The sequence below is a fragment of the Vigna angularis genome, chromosome 6, assembly GCF_016808095.1.
Source record: "Vigna angularis cultivar LongXiaoDou No.4 chromosome 6, ASM1680809v1, whole genome shotgun sequence".
Taxonomy (NCBI): Eukaryota; Viridiplantae; Streptophyta; class Magnoliopsida; order Fabales; family Fabaceae; genus Vigna; species Vigna angularis.
In genome coordinates this window covers 37,060,869-37,079,917 of record NC_068975.1, presented here as the reverse complement: position 1 = coordinate 37,079,917, position 19,049 = coordinate 37,060,869, and the positions used below count along the sequence as shown (strand labels likewise).

General features: G+C 35.6%; 2 protein-coding genes across 2 annotated transcripts; both read left to right on the top strand.

Moving 5' to 3' along the window:
- The first annotated feature begins 14,929 nt into the window (after positions 1 to 14,929).
- Positions 14,930 to 16,972, top strand: LOC108323429 (7-deoxyloganetin glucosyltransferase). The gene is made up of 2 exons (XM_017555885.2): positions 14,930 to 15,535; positions 15,638 to 16,972. The coding sequence occupies exons 1-2, from the start codon at positions 15,025 to 15,027 to the stop codon at positions 16,585 to 16,587; spliced, it is 1,461 nt and encodes a 486-aa protein (XP_017411374.1). The 5' UTR covers positions 14,930 to 15,024; the 3' UTR covers positions 16,588 to 16,972.
- A 226-nt stretch (positions 16,973 to 17,198) lies between these two features.
- Positions 17,199 to 18,887, top strand: LOC108323430 (soyasaponin III rhamnosyltransferase). The gene has a single exon (XM_017555887.2). The coding sequence runs from the start codon at positions 17,358 to 17,360 to the stop codon at positions 18,777 to 18,779; it is 1,422 nt and encodes a 473-aa protein (XP_017411376.1). The 5' UTR covers positions 17,199 to 17,357; the 3' UTR covers positions 18,780 to 18,887.
- The last annotated feature ends 162 nt before the right edge of the window (positions 18,888 to 19,049 follow it).

Sequence of the window (19,049 nt, the reverse complement as noted above, 5' to 3'; positions counted from 1 at the left end):
AGAGCTGCTGGACGTTGCAGGCTTTACAGATGCCATCTGGAATCTGTACAGAGATGCCAGATTGAAGTTCGTGGGAGACCAACTCAGATGGCCTTCAGCAGATTGATTCTCCTCTTTTTAAATTCCAAAAACCCATACTGTAAGTGGTGTCTCCTACTTGCCGCGTGTTTACTTCACCATGTACCTCCAAGAATTTCTCTGCCGTCTGGGTGTTGAGTGGAAGCCAGGGTGCTGAAGGTAAGTGGGAGCAAGATGAATGGGAGGCAGACTCAGGTGCCAGCAAAATGATTCTCTGGTTTCCCCTTTTTTTAATTTAAAACGCTGCCAGAAACCCCCTACCGTGAGTGGCTCCTCAGACGGTTAAAGGCGAACAGTGGCAGCTGGAGGTGAGAATCCTTGGTGGAAAACTCAGACCAAATTTAAAATGCAGCCACCAACCTTTTGGACGTTCGGTCAAATACGGGAGTGCCACCAAAACGAACGAACGTTAACGAAAACGAACGAACGCCCATACCGAACGTTCAAGGTAAAACAAACGAAACGAAACCGAACGCATACAGTAGAAGAGAACGAACGTTCACAAGGTCAACCACAGAAAAATCGAACGTTCACTAATCAGGCCGAAGGATTGAAGACGATCGTCCAGAGGAAACGAAATGACGAACGGTTGAACAGTGAAAAGGACGAACGTCCCAATAGGCAAGGACGAGCGGTTTGAAACTGAGGACGAACGTCCTAAATTAACACATGGTCGAACGGCCGAATAGTGAAAGAATCGAACGTCAATGATAATGGACGAACGTTCAATGGAGGATGAACGTCCTCTAGGACCGAGTGGCTGAACGGTCGACTAGTGAACATCTGGCCGAACGGTTTCATACATTGGATGGAAACGAACGCGAAATGTGAAAGACGGACGAACGCTTTCAGAAACAGTGAAGAAGGACGTACGCTCACTATTCGGACGAACGTCCACTGTATGGACGAACGCGAGATCATTCTTCTTTTTTTTTTTATATTTTATTTTTACTTTTTTTTTATTTTATTTTATTTATTATACATTTTTTTTTAAATTTTTCCTTTTATGAGGAGAATACAAAAAACAAAAATATTTAGTCAATCCGGACGAAATTGAGTGTTGACAGCTGCCCCTCTTTACTTAGATTTTACTAGATGATATGATAAACAACGTTTTCATATTATCATAGTAAAAGATAAGTAAAGATAGAAATACTAATTTCGTCTGGATTTCAAAATACACAAGAAACAAACAGAGAATAAAACAAACAAACAAAACTGAGAATTGAAGTGACAACCTTGTGGAGGGTCCACCAATGCTGCAGATGCAGTGAGCGAGGAAATAATCTTTTTTTTTTTTTTTTATGAAAGCAAATTTATTAATCAATCCGGACGAAATTGAGTGTTGACAGCTGCCCCTCTTTACTTAGATTTTACTAGATTATATGACAAACAAAGTTTCCATATTATCAAAGTAAAAGATAAGTAAAGATAGAAATACTAATTTCGTCTGGATTTCAAGATAAACAAGAAACAAATATAGAACAAAACAAAACAAACAAAACTGAGAAAAATGAAATGTGACAACCTCGTGGAAGGTCCACCAATGCTACAGATGCAGTGAACGAGGAAACATATATTTTTTTTATTTTTTGATGAAAGTAAAATTTATTAATCAATCCGGACGAAATTGAGTGATCTGTCGCAACCGGAATCGCGACGGGACGACGATCCAATAAAAAGAATAAGAATAAATATTTTGAAAAGAGATTTTGGAGTCGCCACCATAGTTTATTCTGGAAAACTACGAAAAAACCATAAAATGATAAGGCATGGTCAAATTGAACCAGATTCTTGGTTCGGGAGTCGGTTACGTGTAGGGAAGGTATTAGCACCCTACAACGCCTGCCCTAAGGCAGTACCTTTAACTAAATGCGCGAATGTAGATGTGGTTTTTCAAAGTGTTTAACATTCCCTTAAAATAAAACTCTAAAGAAACAAACAATATTTTTTAGCTTTTTTGGGCCCGACAAGGATTGACCTTGCTCCTACGTATTCTCATTCAGAATGAGAAATCAGGGTTCCGTAGTTCATTTGAAAACTGTTTGAGAATTTGTTTGAAAAATTGTTTGAAAACTTGTTATGGATAATTTGGATTTTTGGGAGAGTGAGCCTGACAAGGACTAGCCTTGCTCCTACGTATCTTCACTTTTGGTGGAGAATCAAGGATCACGTAGTTCTGGCAAGGCGATATTGATTGTTATTTGAAAATGTTGATGTTTTTGGTTTTTGAGGATTTTTATATTTTTTTGGTATTTTAATGTAATATTTATATTTTTTGCGTAATGAGTACTAGGCTGATGCGTACGATCGCACGAGCACCCACACGGCTTTTTCCTTTATTGTTTTGCGTAATGAGTACTAGGCTGATGCGTACGATCGCACGAGCACTCACACGGCTTTTTTCTCTTATTGCTTTGCGTAATGAGTACTAGGCTGATGCGTACGATCGCACGAGCACTCACACGGCTTTTTATTTATTTTATATTTGGGCAATAAGTACTAGGCTGATGCGTACGATCGCACGAGTACTCATACCGATTTATTACATTAAATGTTTTTTAAGTTTTATATATATTTTTTATTATTTACAATTTTTATGATTTTTGAAATTTTTATGTAAAACAAAAATAAGTTTAACAAATATAAACAAAACAAAAGGGGCGGATACTGTATAAGGGATACATTCAAAATAAAAAAACAAAGCATAAAAAAAAAGAAAGTAAACAAACCGAACATGAATAGGGGTGCAAGGATGGAAATTAATTCCAACAGTAAACTGGGCCATGGCCCAGACGGACAGGGGGGTGAACGGGTGAAATATGGGGTGTGCAGGTGAATAAGGATGATGGTGTTGGCCGCGAGACCGGCTGACTGAAGATTCGGATGGTAAGCATAGATGGCAGAGTGGTAACCGCTGGGAATATGGCGGCGATAGCCGACGCCAGTGGATGCTTTGGGGTTGAGAGTGTGGCAGGGAGAAGACGACGACGGCTGGGAGGTCGGAGTTTCACGACGGTGCAGAGTGGGTGGCGGAAATTCGAAAAAGAAACGGTGAGTTGGGTGATGTCCATGGTGGCTTGTGAGTGGCGGTTGAAAAATGATGGCAGTGAGGTTGAAGATGGAAATAAGGTTGTGTTGTTAGTGAGAGGTGACGGTGAAGATGATGATATTGGCTAGGAGGAAAGATGGTGATAAGGAGTTTCACGGATGGTATGGGATTGGTTGCGAGTTTTGGTGCTTAAGGAAGCATGAGAGTGTTCGGTGGTGGAGGAGATGGGTGGCTCGCGAAGGTGTTGGGAGGTAGATGATGACCAGTGAAAATGGGGAGAAGAATAGAGGTCCTCGGCAACCAAAACGGCTGAGGATGATGCAATGAAGATGGAGAAGAGCTTGGGATGATGACCGTTACATTGGTTGTGGAGGTGCTGTTGCGGCAGGTCACAGTGACGAAAGTAGTTTCGATGGTGGCCTACAGTGACTGCCACTGTAGTGTTGGGTTAGATGGGAATATGATGAAGATGGGGGTGCGATTTGAGAGGAAGAGAAGTTTAGCTGGGAGTAGTGAAGCAAGGTGATAGTGCGGCTGTGACTCAAAGATGGATTCCTGGTGGTGGTCAGAGGTGGTGATTGAAGGATTGCCGGATGTATCAGGTTTCCCGGTTGGTGTATGGTGGGAGGTAACGGTAATGAACCAGTGGTCTCAGTGATAATGGCGTAAGGTGGCTGGGTGATTTGGTTTGTGTTAAGGGTTGCCGGATGCATGAGTATGGATATGGTTGATTGATAGAAAGATGAAACCATGAATTGGTGGATTATGCATGAATCTTCGAAATTCAGATTGAATAATGGGCATGGGAAAGATAATATGAACTCAGTGCAACATTATAATTCACAATCAACATACGAGATAATCTTTGACGTGCAGTCCCATATCATAGCTAAATAGTTTTACGTACCTCAGAGATGCATTTCAACAATGAATACAATTCGCAATTTAAACACACACCTCTTGAAGCTTCCTTTAATTTCTTCCGCTTTCCGTGGCCTTCTTCAAGTGTTGTGCTCTTTCCTGTAGCTTCCTCTTTGCTCTCTCTGTAATCTTCCTTTCTTCTTTCTCTCCGCTTGCAGCTTCTTCGCAGTACCCACAGTTATTCGTTTCGGATCTCTCCTTTCCACTTCGGTTCCTTCCTCTTTCTATGGCATTCCCCTTCCCATAGCCTCTCTAGCGGTTTCCTCTCTCTGGTGAATGAAGACGTGGAAGGGTGATAGCCGTGAGTGTGGATATGGCTATGGTGACTGGTGCATACGGATGAAGGTGATGACTGGGTGAGAATAGTTACTGGAAATGAGGATGAAAATGGAGGGCTGGTTGTGGGTGTTGGTGATTGGAAATGGATGAAGATTAAGATGCTGCCATGAAATGGTATAAGGATGAAGAAAGATGGTCGTGAGGGGTATTGGAAATGAAGGTGATGAGGTTGGCTATGGGTGTTGGATCTGATGGATGAAGATGATGATGCTGGAGGTTGAGTTTGGTTTGGTGAGGATGATCGGCGTAGTGAGTAATGGTCGCATAGTTACGAGGCGTTTGAGGGTGGCTGTGACAATGGGTGAATATGGATGGAGATGATAATGTATAAGGGTTAATTATAGGTCCAGTGGTGGAACAATGTTGGAGATGAAAGTGATGGCCGAAGGGTAGGGATGAATATGGTGGGCTGGTGGTGAGTGTTGGTGATAATAAAAAAAATAAAGAGGAGGAAATGGTGAGTTTGTGTGGCGGTGGATGAGGCTGTGATGGAGACTACTGCATGCAGAGTTTTAACGTGGTGGTGCGTGATAGAAGCTTCACGGTGGCTTGCGGTGGTGAGGTGAAGGCCATGGTGTTCAGTAATGTGGTCAATGCCTCTGCATGATGGTTGCAGGCAATGGAGTTTTTAGGTTGATGGCCATGGGAGTTGAAGGTGAGTGGGAGACAAAGGTGAGTGATGATGAGAAGTGGAGATAGTGGAGTTGGATACGGTGGGGACTCGTGGTGGTGATGGTGGTGTAGTTATGAGGTGTTTTAGGGTGGCTGTGACAGTGGCTGTTCGAGATGGATATGCAGGGGTGGTGATGATCTGGGCTGTATGCGAATGATGATCCTCCCCGGGTCAGTGGAGTCTGGGTTCTTGAAAAATGAAGATCCGGTCCAGGCAGTTTCCCCAGGTCCCTGAAGATTATTCCAGAGGGGTCCAGAGTGTGGGCTGTATCTAAGGTATGGGTGTTCAAGATGGATATGCCGAGGTGACCTTCTGGAGATTTCTCTTTTTTTTCGAATAAGGTAACCATTCTGAAGGTAAGTGGAAGCCCCAGGTGTTGCATGCGTTTCAGATGGCAGACGGAATCAGCAGAGGTTCCATGTGGGCGCACGTGGAAGACAAGTGGAAGTGTTAGCCAGGAATATTCTCTGCTTCTTTTTAATTTCCAGAGACCCATACTGTAAGTGATTTTTCAGAGTGGCCGCATGACCATGTGCTTCCAATCATTGCTCTGCCGTGCTGGTGTGCTTCTCCCAGCCATGATGAAACGCTGGTCATCATTTTGCATGTGAAGGCCGTGATATTTTCTTTTCCTCTTGGTGATTGCTGGATGAAGATAGAGCTGCTGGACGTTGCAGGCTTTACAGATGCCATCTGGAATCTGTACAGAGATGCCAGATTGAAGTTCGTGGGAGACCAACTCAGATGGCCTTCAGCAGATTGATTCTCCTCTTTTTAAATTCCAAAAACCCATACTGTAAGTGGTGTCTCCTACTTGCCGCGTGTTTACTTCACCATGTACCTCCAAGAATTTCTCTGCCGTCTGGGTGTTGAGTGGAAGCCAGGGTGCTGAAGGTAAGTGGGAGCAAGATGAATGGGAGGCAGACTCAGGTGCCAGCAAAATGATTCTCTGGTTTCCCCTTTTTTTAATTTAAAACGCTGCCAGAAACCCCCTACCGTGAGTGGCTCCTCAGACGGTTAAAGGCGAACAGTGGCAGCTGGAGGTGAGAATCCTTGGTGGAAAACTCAGACCAAATTTAAAATGCAGCCACCAACCTTTTGGACGTTCGGTCAAATACGGGAGTGCCACCAAAACGAACGAACGTTAACGAAAACGAACGAACGCCCATACCGAACGTTCAAGGTAAAACAAACGAAACGAAACCGAACGCATACAGTAGAAGAGAACGAACGTTCACAAGGTCAACCACAGAAAAATCGAACGTTCACTAATCAGGCCGAAGGATTGAAGACGATCGTCCAGAGGAAACGAAATGACGAACGGTTGAACAGTGAAAAGGACGAACGTCCCAATAGGCAAGGACGAGCGGTTTGAAACTGAGGACGAACGTCCTAAATTAACACATGGTCGAACGGCCGAATAGTGAAAGAATCGAACGTCAATGATAATGGACGAACGTTCAATGGAGGATGAACGTCCTCTAGGACCGAGTGGCTGAACGGTCGACTAGTGAACATCTGGCCGAACGGTTTCATACATTGGATGGAAACGAACGCGAAATGTGAAAGACGGACGAACGCTTTCAGAAACAGTGAAGAAGGACGTACGCTCACTATTCGGACGAACGTCCACTGTATGGACGAACGCGAGATCATTCTTCTTTTTTTTTTATATTTTATTTTTACTTTTTTTTTTATTTTATTTTATTTATTATACATTTTTTTTTTAAATTTTTCCTTTTATGAGGAGAATACAAAAAACAAAAATATTTAGTCAATCCGGACGAAATTGAGTGTTGACAGCTGCCCCTCTTTACTTAGATTTTACTAGATGATATGATAAACAACGTTTTCATATTATCATAGTAAAAGATAAGTAAAGATAGAAATACTAATTTCGTCTGGATTTCAAAATACACAAGAAACAAACAGAGAATAAAACAAACAAACAAAACTGAGAATTGAAGTGACAACCTTGTGGAGGGTCCACCAATGCTGCAGATGCAGTGAGCGAGGAAATAATCTTTTTTTTTTTTTTTTTTATGAAAGCAAATTTATTAATCAATCCGGACGAAATTGAGTGTTGACAATTATCCCTATTGGCCATGGTTGAAGGTGTTCACAACAAGAAATTTCAAGTTAGGTCAGTCCTATGTGGATGGAAGACCAAGTTAAGGTGTTTCTAGGTTGAGAGGTGAGTTCTTGCACCATTAACACATGACTAATGTTGTTGTAATCGATTATAGGGAGCTGGTAATCGCTTACCAGTAGAAAAATCCCTTTTGTACTGAAAGTTGAAGAGTACTACCCAGACGTGGCTTAAGCATTCCCCATGAATATTTTGGATTCGTTATGACTGTCGTTTGAAAGTTTTGTGGATGAATCATTAATGGAACACTTCAAGTTGGAATACTTCAATATTAAACAAATATAAAAGAAATATGAAGGGTATTGAGTAATGAAAAATTATAACAATATTAAAAAGCACATACATTAATAAAAAAACGTAATGACATTTCACGAAACAACAAGTTTTGAAATGAAAAGGTACATAATAGTATACAATGTAATGTAATCTAAGAAGGTGGTTGTCGATCAAATTGATTGTGGAAGTTAATAAGTTCTTGCTCTACGAGTTGTGCAAAAATCGTCATGAACTTGAACTACCTTGGTTCAAACACCTATAAGAGTTTTTACCTCCACAATTGAGTGGGGGGAAACTATGTTTTGATACACTTGACACCATCAATGATGACCAACATGTGTTTCATCCACAATTAAGTGGGCCAAACTGTGTTTTGATGCACTTGATACCAACAATGATGAGCAACGTGAGTCATCCATGCAAAAACATAAAAAAAATCACTTATAGGGACACAAAAATGACTTTGGGGAGTAATGTTCATGTAGCTGGGGAGTACAGTTGAAGTTTCTGTACAAATTACCCTTTTTCCTCTGGTAATCGATTACAGGGGCTTGTAATCGATTACCAGAGGAAAAAGGGTAATTTGTACAGAAACTTCAATTGTACTCCCCAGCTAGATGAACACTACTCCCCATGCTTTATTTTTGTTGATTTTTTCATTTTTTGAGATGGGTGAGTGAGTTCAATGTTATTGGGTGTGCTCCCTGCACCAATAATGAGGTGCGGTCATTGACCATTGCTGACTATTTTAATCATAACTTTTTCCACAGACCTCCAAATGATGTGATTCTTTTTTTATTAGAAAGTAGACACAAAGATCTTTCCAATGACTACTAATTTATAATTTTTGGACATCTGAGTAGGTACAGTTAATTCCTTGAAGTTAACGTTTGATATATTTCTACCACCTCTGATCTTTTCTGGTTGTTTTGCTCATAACTTTCTCCATCGAACTCCAAATGAGTTGATTCTTGTTTTGTTGGAAATCTCTTTGAGTCTAGATTCCAACAAAACAAGAATCAATTCATTTGGAGTTCAGTGGAGAAAGTTAAGAACAAAACAAGTAGCAAAGGTCAGAAAAACAGTGTTGGGGAGCAGTGTTCATCTACCTGGGGAGTACAGTTGAAGTTTGTGTACAAATTACCCTTTTTCCTCTTGTAATCGATTATAAGACCCCTGTAATCGAATACCAGAGGAAAAAGGGTAATTTGTACAGAAACTTCAACTGTACTCCCCAGCTAGATGAACACTGCTCCTCATTCTCTATTTTTGTTGAATTTTTCCTTTTTTGAGATGGGTGAGTGAGTTCAATGTTATTCGGTGAGCTCCCTGCATCAATAATGAGGTTAGTTCATTGATTTCTTCAAAATAAAAATGTCCATTTAGGTGGTTTTCTCCAATTGAGGTGAGGTGCATAACCCATACTGTCAACTTTGACCTTTGCTGACTATTTTAATCATAACTTTTATCACAGACCTCCAAATGATGTGATTCTTTTTTTATTAGAAAGTAGACTCAAACATCTTTCCAATGACTACTAATTTATAATTTTTGGACACCTGAGTAGGTGCAGTTAATTCCTTAAAGTTAACGTTTTATATATTTCTACCACCTTTGACCTTTGCTGGTTGTTTTGCTCATAACTTTCTCCACCGAACTCCAAATGAGTTTATTCTTGTTTTGTTGGAATGTAGACTCAAAGATCTTTCAAATGATTACCAACTCATAATTTTTAGACCACTTTAGTAGATGCAGTTAATTTCCCAAAAACAACGTTTTTCTAAGCTTCCCATCAAGGATTAGCAACATGAGACATCCATGCAAAAACTGGAAGAAATCACCCATAAGGACATAAAAATAACCTGGGGAGTAGTGTTCATCTAGTTGGGGAGTACAATTGAAGTGTTTGTACAAATGACCATTTTTCCTCTGGTAATCGATTACAGGGGTCTTGTAATCGATTACCAGAGGAAAAAGGTTCATTTGTACAGAAACTTCAACTGTACTCCCCAGTTAGATAAACACTACTTCCCATAGTGGTTATTGCTCTTGTTTGTGACTTTTTGCTTTCTTGTGAATGGGTGATTGAGTTCCATGTGAATGGATGTGTTCCCTACACCAATGAATACATTAGGTCATTGAATATATGGCAAAAATGTGATGGATCTCATCTAGCTTATATGAAAGTGTGCGAATACAAAGTGTGCGAATACAAAATACCTTTGTATTAAAAAAGAAAAACACGCTGCAGAGAAAGTCACCAGCACACCCAACACCCAAAAGCACAACGGCGACAGCGAAAAAACCTCTCCTTTCGATAAAAGATGCCAACGGTGGCCCCAAGCGAGACTTCCTCCCACGACTTCAATGACGCACAGAGACAAAGGACTTCCTGCAGAGAATAGGTGGACCCAAGCACCAACGAACAACAGTGAACAAAGATGACTTCGGTGGCGGAGCGAGAGTTTCGAATGGTGGACTGAGACTTTCGAATGGAGAATCCAAGCACCAACGAACAACGACGAAGAAAGGAGACTTCGGTGGTGCCAGAGTTTCGAATGGATATCCTTGAGAGAGAGAGAGAGAGACAGAGTTTCGTAAGAGATTGAGAGAGAGAATGATAGAGATGAAGGCCACAGTTTCGTAAGACATTGAGAGAGAGAGACTGTCGTAACAGATGAAGGCACAAACAAGTTTCAGCAATCTTCTTCTTCCAAAAGTGCCCTCGAAAATAAATATCAACTTTTTTAAAAATTCATTTAAAACAACAAATGACAGAACGACATGTGTCGTTGTCAAATTATTGTCAAAATGGCGTTGTTGAAGAAACGTTTATGTGTGTTAACTTATTTTTGAGACACATTTAATTATTTTAACTTATTTTTAATATTTTTATTTCATATTTTTTATCATTTAATACTAATTTGATAATTTTTTATATTTTTTTAAGTCATATGTAATTAATCTTATCACTACAATTATACAAAACCAATTCATTTATATTGTGATATAATAATTTGAATGTTATTGTCATCAATCTTATTTATCACTAAAAGTTAAAAAATAAAAAAATTATGTTAAATTTTAATTATTATTAATTGTTGTTTGAGTTGGTCTATTATGATTTTTATCATAATATAAATAAAAAGAGATTTAATTAGAATTTAGTAAAAAGAAGAAAAACAAATTAAATATTTTTGAAATTAAATAGAGATTTAATTAGAATTTAGAAAAAAACAAGAATTTTTTTTTACATTTTTGAAATTAAATATGTTTATTTTTTAAAAACTTTAAAAGTATTTTTTAATTTTATCATGTTTCATTAACATTATAAATTTAATAAATTTGTTATTATCAAATGTTATTTCGTATTTTAATTTGAAATATATATTATTATAATTTATTTTTAAATATTTGATATTGGAAACAAAATAAAAATATTTTTTTACATTGAATATTTGATAATATTATATTTCTTGATTTTTTATTAAAATTAATTAATTGATATTAAGAATATAGAGATAAAGATACAAGTATATTCACTGTCTAGTGAGTATGACAATAAAATTGTTGAATACAGTAAAAAGTTATATATGAGATTAATCTCTTTTGTGTTGAATATACACATAGAGTCTTCTACTTACAATAAAAGAAATATGAGTGAAACCAAAAATACAAATAAAAAATAATAACAAACAAATTAAAGATAAAAGATAAATTTAAAATAAAGATAATATATTTAATAATTATAACTTTTTTATATAATTAATATAAATATTAGATAATGAAATTTGTTGGTTATCATGTGTTTATTATTTTTAATTTTATAAATCATATTACTTTTGGTAAAAAAAGAAAAATAATTACCGTGGTTATTTTTTTAATAAGAAATTCTATATATATATATATATAGAAACTTTAACATACATTTATTTTCGTAATTTATGATTCCATGTCTGCACAAAAATATCTTGTTATTGACTTTTTTTTTTCTGGATGAAATTAAAATTAATAACCTTTACTTCAAAGTTATTCATAGTCAGATTTTTGGTTCCTGGATAACTTCTTATTGTCAATGCTAGCTCGTACTTAATTTTCCATGTGTATGTTATGATTTTTGTTTGTACCTTTTATTTATTGTTTAATATTCTAATTAGGTTTATTCTCAATCGATCATTTAAGGGATAAATTGTATTATTTATTTTAAAACTGAAATTTTATTACAGTTTTATTTTTGAAAATGTCATACAAAGTCTTCACTCTTGAGAAATATAGACTATTAAATTTATAGTCAAGCAAGATAAATAGATCTTTCAAAAAACATCTAAATGAAAAATATCAACAGGAATATTATCACTCACGTCTCAATACAAAATAAAAAATTGTTTTTATTCTATATACATATATAATTAATGGGTTAAGGATATTTTATTAATTTTCATTTTCAAAACTAAAAAAAGAAACCAAACCCTTATTCACCTCTCTCATTTCTCTCAACCTTTTCTCTTTCATCTCTCTCACTCCAACATTTTCTCTATCATTCCTATAGCCCCAATTGAAAAAATCGTAAACAATTGTGGTTAAACAGTTTGGCTTTGTAAAGGGTTGAGTCATTGACATATTCACCTTCAGACAAATGTTCATTCAAGATCTCTTCAATCTCACCGTTTTCACTAACTTCTCTAATTTCATCATATGTGAAAATTAGATAAAATTATATACGACAAAAATTATAAAATGAAAACGCATTAAAAAATCATTTTTTGTAAGAAATTGTTTAACAATGAGTGTTTCTGATTTTTTCCAAACCAATTACCAATTCCTTTAATGTCATTATGCTTGTGAAAATTAGATAAAATTAGATAAGACAAAAATTATAAAATGAAAACTCATTATAAAATATTTTTTATAAGAAATTGATTAACAACTGAGTACTTTTTATTTTTTCCAGGTCAATTACCAAGCTTGTAAAAATTGGATAAAATTAGATAAGACAAAAGTTATAAAATGAAAACTCATTATAAAATCATTTTTGTAAAATTGTTTAACAGCCAATGTTTCTCATTTATTTCAGTTGGGCTATCATAGGATAGGATGATAGAGAAAATGTCGGTAAAATACCCTTAACCTTACAAGTTAGAATCTATGATATATAAAAAGGTATTTTTGTCTACTGAAACCCGATACACATTGCTAAAATGTACCAACTGAAAAACAGACATATGCACGTTAGCAAACCCATATATATATATATATATATATATATATATATATATATATATATATATATATATATATATATATATATATATATATATATATATATATATATATATATATATATATATATATATATATATATATATATATATATATATATATATATATATATATATATATATATATATATATATATATATATATATATATATATATATATATATATATATATATATATATATATATATATATATATATATATATATATATATATATATATATATATATATATATATATATATATATATATATACATACATGTATGTATATACATACATGTATGTATATACATACATGTATGTATGTATGTATATACATACATGTATGTATATACATGTATATACATATATATATATATGTATATATATATATATATATATATATATATATATATATGTATATATATATATAAATATATAAATGAAACTTGCCAATTTTTTCATACAAGGCTGCATAAGCCTATCAAGCCATTGAATAGTGTAAAGACTCTTATTTTCATGTCGGCTTGTACTTTCTGCACGCCTACAATTTCTACGCGCACCTCCAAATTTTCAAAACGATATTATACTTCATGTAAAAGTAACTTTTTAAATTATATATTTTGAAAATTTTTCAAAACTTTTGGAGTAAAATTTTCAAAACTAAATTTTTTCGATAAAATTTTCATAGCGTATAAAATAATGTCTGGAAAAATAAAAAAACATCAATAAATTATCACCCACACTGAAAAGGAAAAATATGTTTAAGTCTCACGTGGTTATAAAATTAAACACTGCATAAAAAAAATCTTATAAACCTCATATTTCAAGTTTTTGAACTAATCTGAACTATTCCCATTTATGGAAGGAGCAACTGGCAGCTTTTTGATAGAGAAGCTACTAGAGCAGTGGTATGGTACAATAGAACAGCATAATTAAGATTCTTCAATTATTTTAAAGGTTAAACTTTTGATGTTTTCTTTGCAAAGTCTTATTTAAAGACAAAAGTGTGCTTCTTTTCATGTTTCTATACATAGTAACTTAAACACGTGGTTTTAATAAAAAAATATATTATCTGAGACAGCTAACTTTCCTATCTTCTATTTTTTATTTTTGAAAAAATATAAAACTTTATCATCATTTTATTTTTATATTAAGTGTCAAACAAATATAAATAAATATAAAAATTATCATGATACTATTATTTTAATAAAAAATATTATTAAATATACTTAAATTTTTTATATTTATTTAGTAATATTATTATCTTTTAAAATAAAAAATCTATATTTTATAACCATTTTATTTTTATATTTTATATCAAATAAAAATAAAAGAGTGTTATGATATTTATTTCACATATTACATCAACTATCAATTGAATAAATATCGTTACTTTTTAATGCATAATAAATCAAATTCATTTAGGATAATGATACTTTGACAACATTTTAACATCATTTACGTGTCATTCTATAATTGGTTTAAAATTATTTCACAGTTAATAATAATAATCATAAACACCAATATGAACCAATTACAGAATGATACGTAGATAGTGTTAAAATATTGTCAAAAAGTTATTGTTAAAGTATCATTATCAACATTTTTTATCGTTTTAATTGAATTGACATTTATTTTACAAGTAAAGATAAAATAGTTTTAAAAAAAAAAATTTTATAGTTTTTTAAAAAAAGAAAAAAAGAAAAAATAAGAAAAAATAATATTAAATAAATATAAAAAAATTTGCAGGTAAAAGTATATTTTTCAATTGAATTAACCCTTTTATTATATTTTCTTCTACTATAAGGTTATTCGTCTTGGGATATGTACTCTTATCAACTTTGGTGTGTTGTGACTCCTCTGGTTACAATTTCAGTAATTTTGCGACATCCAAAATTGAAGGAAGAATATAATAAAACAACAATGAAATATGCTAACAATTATTTTTAATAATAAAATGTGTATGGTATGTATATGTGAAAGGAAAAGGTTTTTTTAATAACTTTTTTGACCACTTTTTAACGTGTATGTAATAATTTGTGATTATACATACCAAAATAATGACACTGTTACACATATTCTGTTGTAAATGATTATTGTTAAAGAAAATTGTTATCCTATTTGAAACAATTATCACAAATGCGGTTAGTTGTTAAAAATTTCCATAATAAAATCCGACCATATCCAAAGAACACAGACAGACTCAGTCGTTATTCATTTGATGTTTCATTGTCATCTACAATTACCCTCTCAAAAAAACTGAATAATCTCAAAGATGGATTCAGAAGGAGGAAGCAAGAAGCCACACGCTCTTCTGATCCCATTTCCATCACAAGGTCACATAAATCCATTTCTGAAACTAGCAAAGCTCCTCCACAGCAGAGGCTTCTACATAACCTTTGTGAACTCTGAATTCAATCACCGACGCCTCCTAAAATCTAGAGGCCCTGATGCCCTCAATGGCCTCTCAGATTTCCACTTCGAGGCCATTCCAGACGGTCTCCCTCCCACCGACATGGATGCAACTCAAAGCATTCCAGCTTTGTGTGACTCCACCAGAAAGAATTCTTTGCTGCCCTTATGCAACCTTATCTCAAAACTTAATCACTCTCATCATACTCCTCCAGTAACTTTCATTTTATCAGATGGTATCATGTCCTTCACACTCAAAGCTTCTCAGCAATTTGGGTTACCCAACATATTCTTTTGGACTCACAGTGCTTCTGGTGTCATGAGCTACAAACAATGCAAGAATCTCATGGAAAGAGGCCTCACACCACTTAAAGGTGGGAACCATACAATATTCTTCACTCTAACTTTATTCGAATTAATCAGCATTAAAATATGTATATATTATTTTTCGTTATCGTTATGGTGTTGTTTTTCAGATGCAAGCTATTTGACTAATGGGCATCTAGACACTGTCATAGACTGGATACCTGGCATGAAGGATATCACTCTGAGGTATCTTCCTGACATCTATCGCACCACAGATCCAAATGATATACTTTTGGACTTTGTGGTAGAACAGACCGAAGCGACTTCAAGAGCTTCGGCAGTTATTCTTCCGACTTTTGATGCCTTGGAGCATGATGTGCTGGAAGCACTCTCCACGATGTTTCCTAAACTATACACCATAGGCCCTCTGGACTTACTCCTTGATCAGACTTCAGAGAGCAAATTTGATTCAATTAAATGTAATTTGTGGAAGGAAGATTCCGAGTGTCTCAAATGGTTGGATTCACAGCAACCCAATTCCGTTCTCTATGTGAACTTTGGTAGTGTGACAGTCATGACACACCAACAGCTTGTTGAGTTGGCCTGGGGGCTATCAAATAGCAAGAAAAAGTTTTTGTGGGTGATTAGGTCTGATTTAGTTAAGGGTGAGGCCCCAATCTTGCCACCTGAAATTGTTCAAGAAACCAAAGATAGAGGTCTACTGGTGGGTTGGTGTCCACAGGAACAAGTTTTGAAGCACCCAGCAGTTGCAGGGTTTCTTACTCACTGTGGTTGGAGTTCCACTCTTGAAAGCTTAACAAGTGGGGTACCTTTGATCTGTTGCCCCTTTTTCAATGATCAAATTCTTATTTGCAGGTACATTTGTCGTGAGTGGGCTTTCGGTATGGAGATCGATAGTGATAATGTTAACAGGGATGAAGTGGAAAAGGCTGTAAACGAGTTATTGGAGGGTGAGAAGGGTAAGGAGTTCAAGAAAAATGCAATTGAGTGGAAGAAAAAGGCACAAGAAGCTACCAGCACCGGTGGTTCATCCTTTTTGAATTTGGAAAAACTGGTTGATGAACTCTTGCTTTTCAAGAGTTTGGCTGCAAGAAACTAAGTTGAGATATACTTAGTTTACAAGTTACTAAGTTGTTATTTTTATCAGAGATATTGTTTCTAATGCTTTCTCCCAGAGATGATTTGAATAAGTTGTTTCCCAGTTGTGTTAATGTGGGATTCAATATTATGTATTTCTGATGGATGCTATTCACTGTTTGAATGCTCTACTTTTTCGATTGGCAGACTATTCTTGCTTGGACTATCTCCAAAAATTTACAATGGTCTTGATACCTTCCTTCGTAACATCTTTCTTAGAAAAAAAAGCAATCTTTGCAGTGGTTTAATTGCAATATGAATCGCGTGGAAGAGGCAGCTTGGCCCTATTTATTCTCTTTTCTTTGCATTTTTTAAAAGAATAAAAATGAGGTCCACGTAGTTCTTTATATCTTTTCTTTTCTGCTCTACCAAATGATCCAGTCTTCTTTTACTTTTGTCATCCTTTGATTATATATGCAAAATCATTATATATACATTAGTATAAAATATTTAACATAAAAAATAACATTTTGTCTTCATTTGTTAGTAATTTTTTTTGTCTGTGCATTTTATATAACTCAAAGAACAAGTCATTTGGATCCGAAAATCAAATGCGCTATATTACAAGACCATGCATTTTTTGTGGGAAGAATGAATCTCTCCATTTTTGTATTATGGAGAATAAGACCATGCGCGATACGAAGGGGAATAAAATAAAAGGTCCGTGCTTCTCGTGATTCATTTCTGATTATATAAAACACAACGCAGATTCCATCTCTTCTTCGTACAGAGATGGATCAAACAGTTTCAGATTCTGATAAGCCTCTTCATGTTGTGATGTTCCCATGGCTAGCCATGGGTCACGTATACCCCTGTTTCGAGGTTTCCAAGATCCTTGCACAAAAGGGTCACTATACCACTTTGGTATCCACCCCTAAGATCATAGATCGCTTACCTAAACTCTCTCAAACCTTAACACCATTTGTTAAGCTAACCAAATTGCCCTTGTCTCCCCACACCGACCAAAACCATCTCCCACAAGATGCAGACTCTACAATGGACATTCCCTCCGACAAACTCTATTACCTCAAATTAGCCTACGATGCTCTCCAACAACCTATGGCTCAACTACTCAAAACTTCAAATCCTGATTGGGTTTTCTATGATTTTGCAGCCAGCTGGATACCCCAACTGGCCAAAAGCCTCCACATTCCCTGTGCCTATTTCAGTCCCTGCCCTGCCTGGAGCATATGCTTCTTTGACACACCAAAACAACAACTTGGTGAAGCTGCCGCCGACAGACCAAACCCTGAAGACTACTACGGCCCTCCCAAGTGGGTTCCTTTCCCCACAAACATCGGCCTAAGACCATACGAGGTGAGGAAGTTGTTAGAAGATGTCAAAGTTAACGAGACCGGTGCCTCCCCTGTTTTTGATCTGAATGAAGCAAATTCTGGTTGTGACATGTTTGTCATCAGAAGCTCAAGAGATCTTGAGCAAGAGTGGTTGGATTATCTCGCCGAGTTTTACCACAAGCCTGTGGTTCCTGTGGGGTTGCTTCCACCGATGCAAGTAATGGATTCTGAAGAGGGAGACAATAGCCCCGATTGGCTTAAAATCAAGGCGTGGTTAGATACCCAGAAAGGGTCATCAGTGGTGTACATTGCATTTGGGAGTGAGGTGAAACTGAGCCAAGAAAACCTCACTGAATTGGGTCTTGGCATTGAGCTTTCTGGTTTGCCGTTCTTCTGGGTTCTGAGGAAGGAGTCAGTTGAGCTGCTGCCAGATGGGTTTGAGGATCGGATCAAAGATCGTGGGGTTGTGTGGAAAACATGGGCACCCCAGCCTAAGATCTTGGCTCATAGCTCGGTTGGAGGTTGCTTGACTCACTGTGGTTCTGGTTCAATGATCGAAAATCTGTACTTTGGACACGTCCTTGTGATGTTGCCCTTCTTACTAGACCAAGCATTGTATTCAAGAGTGATGGAAGAGAAGAAAGTGGGAATCGAGATTCCAAGAAACCCGCAAGATGGATCGTTCACAAGGACCTCCGTGGCGAAGGCATTGAAATTGGCAATGGTGGATCATGAGGGAAGTGCTTACAGGAAAAATGCTAAAGAGATCGGCAAGAAATTTAGCAACAAAGACCTCCATAACCAATACATTCAAGATTTCATTGTTTCCCTTCAAAATTCAGGTACTCAGAGCAAGTAAATGGATATGTATTTGATCATTTTAGCTATTAGAGCTCTTTCTCCTCGTCTAAGTCTAAGTTGCGATAAACTTAAACTTCAGCTATTCGTTAAAATTTTATTTTATTAATTTTGAGTTTAGTAATATTTAATTTTTTGAGAAAGATAAAATAAATAAAGATAATTTTGATTTTTCTTTTATTTAAAAGAATATTATTTTATTTTATTGATATAAAATAAAAATAAATTAAGTATATTTTATTTTAAGTTAATTGATATTCTAGTTAGTTTT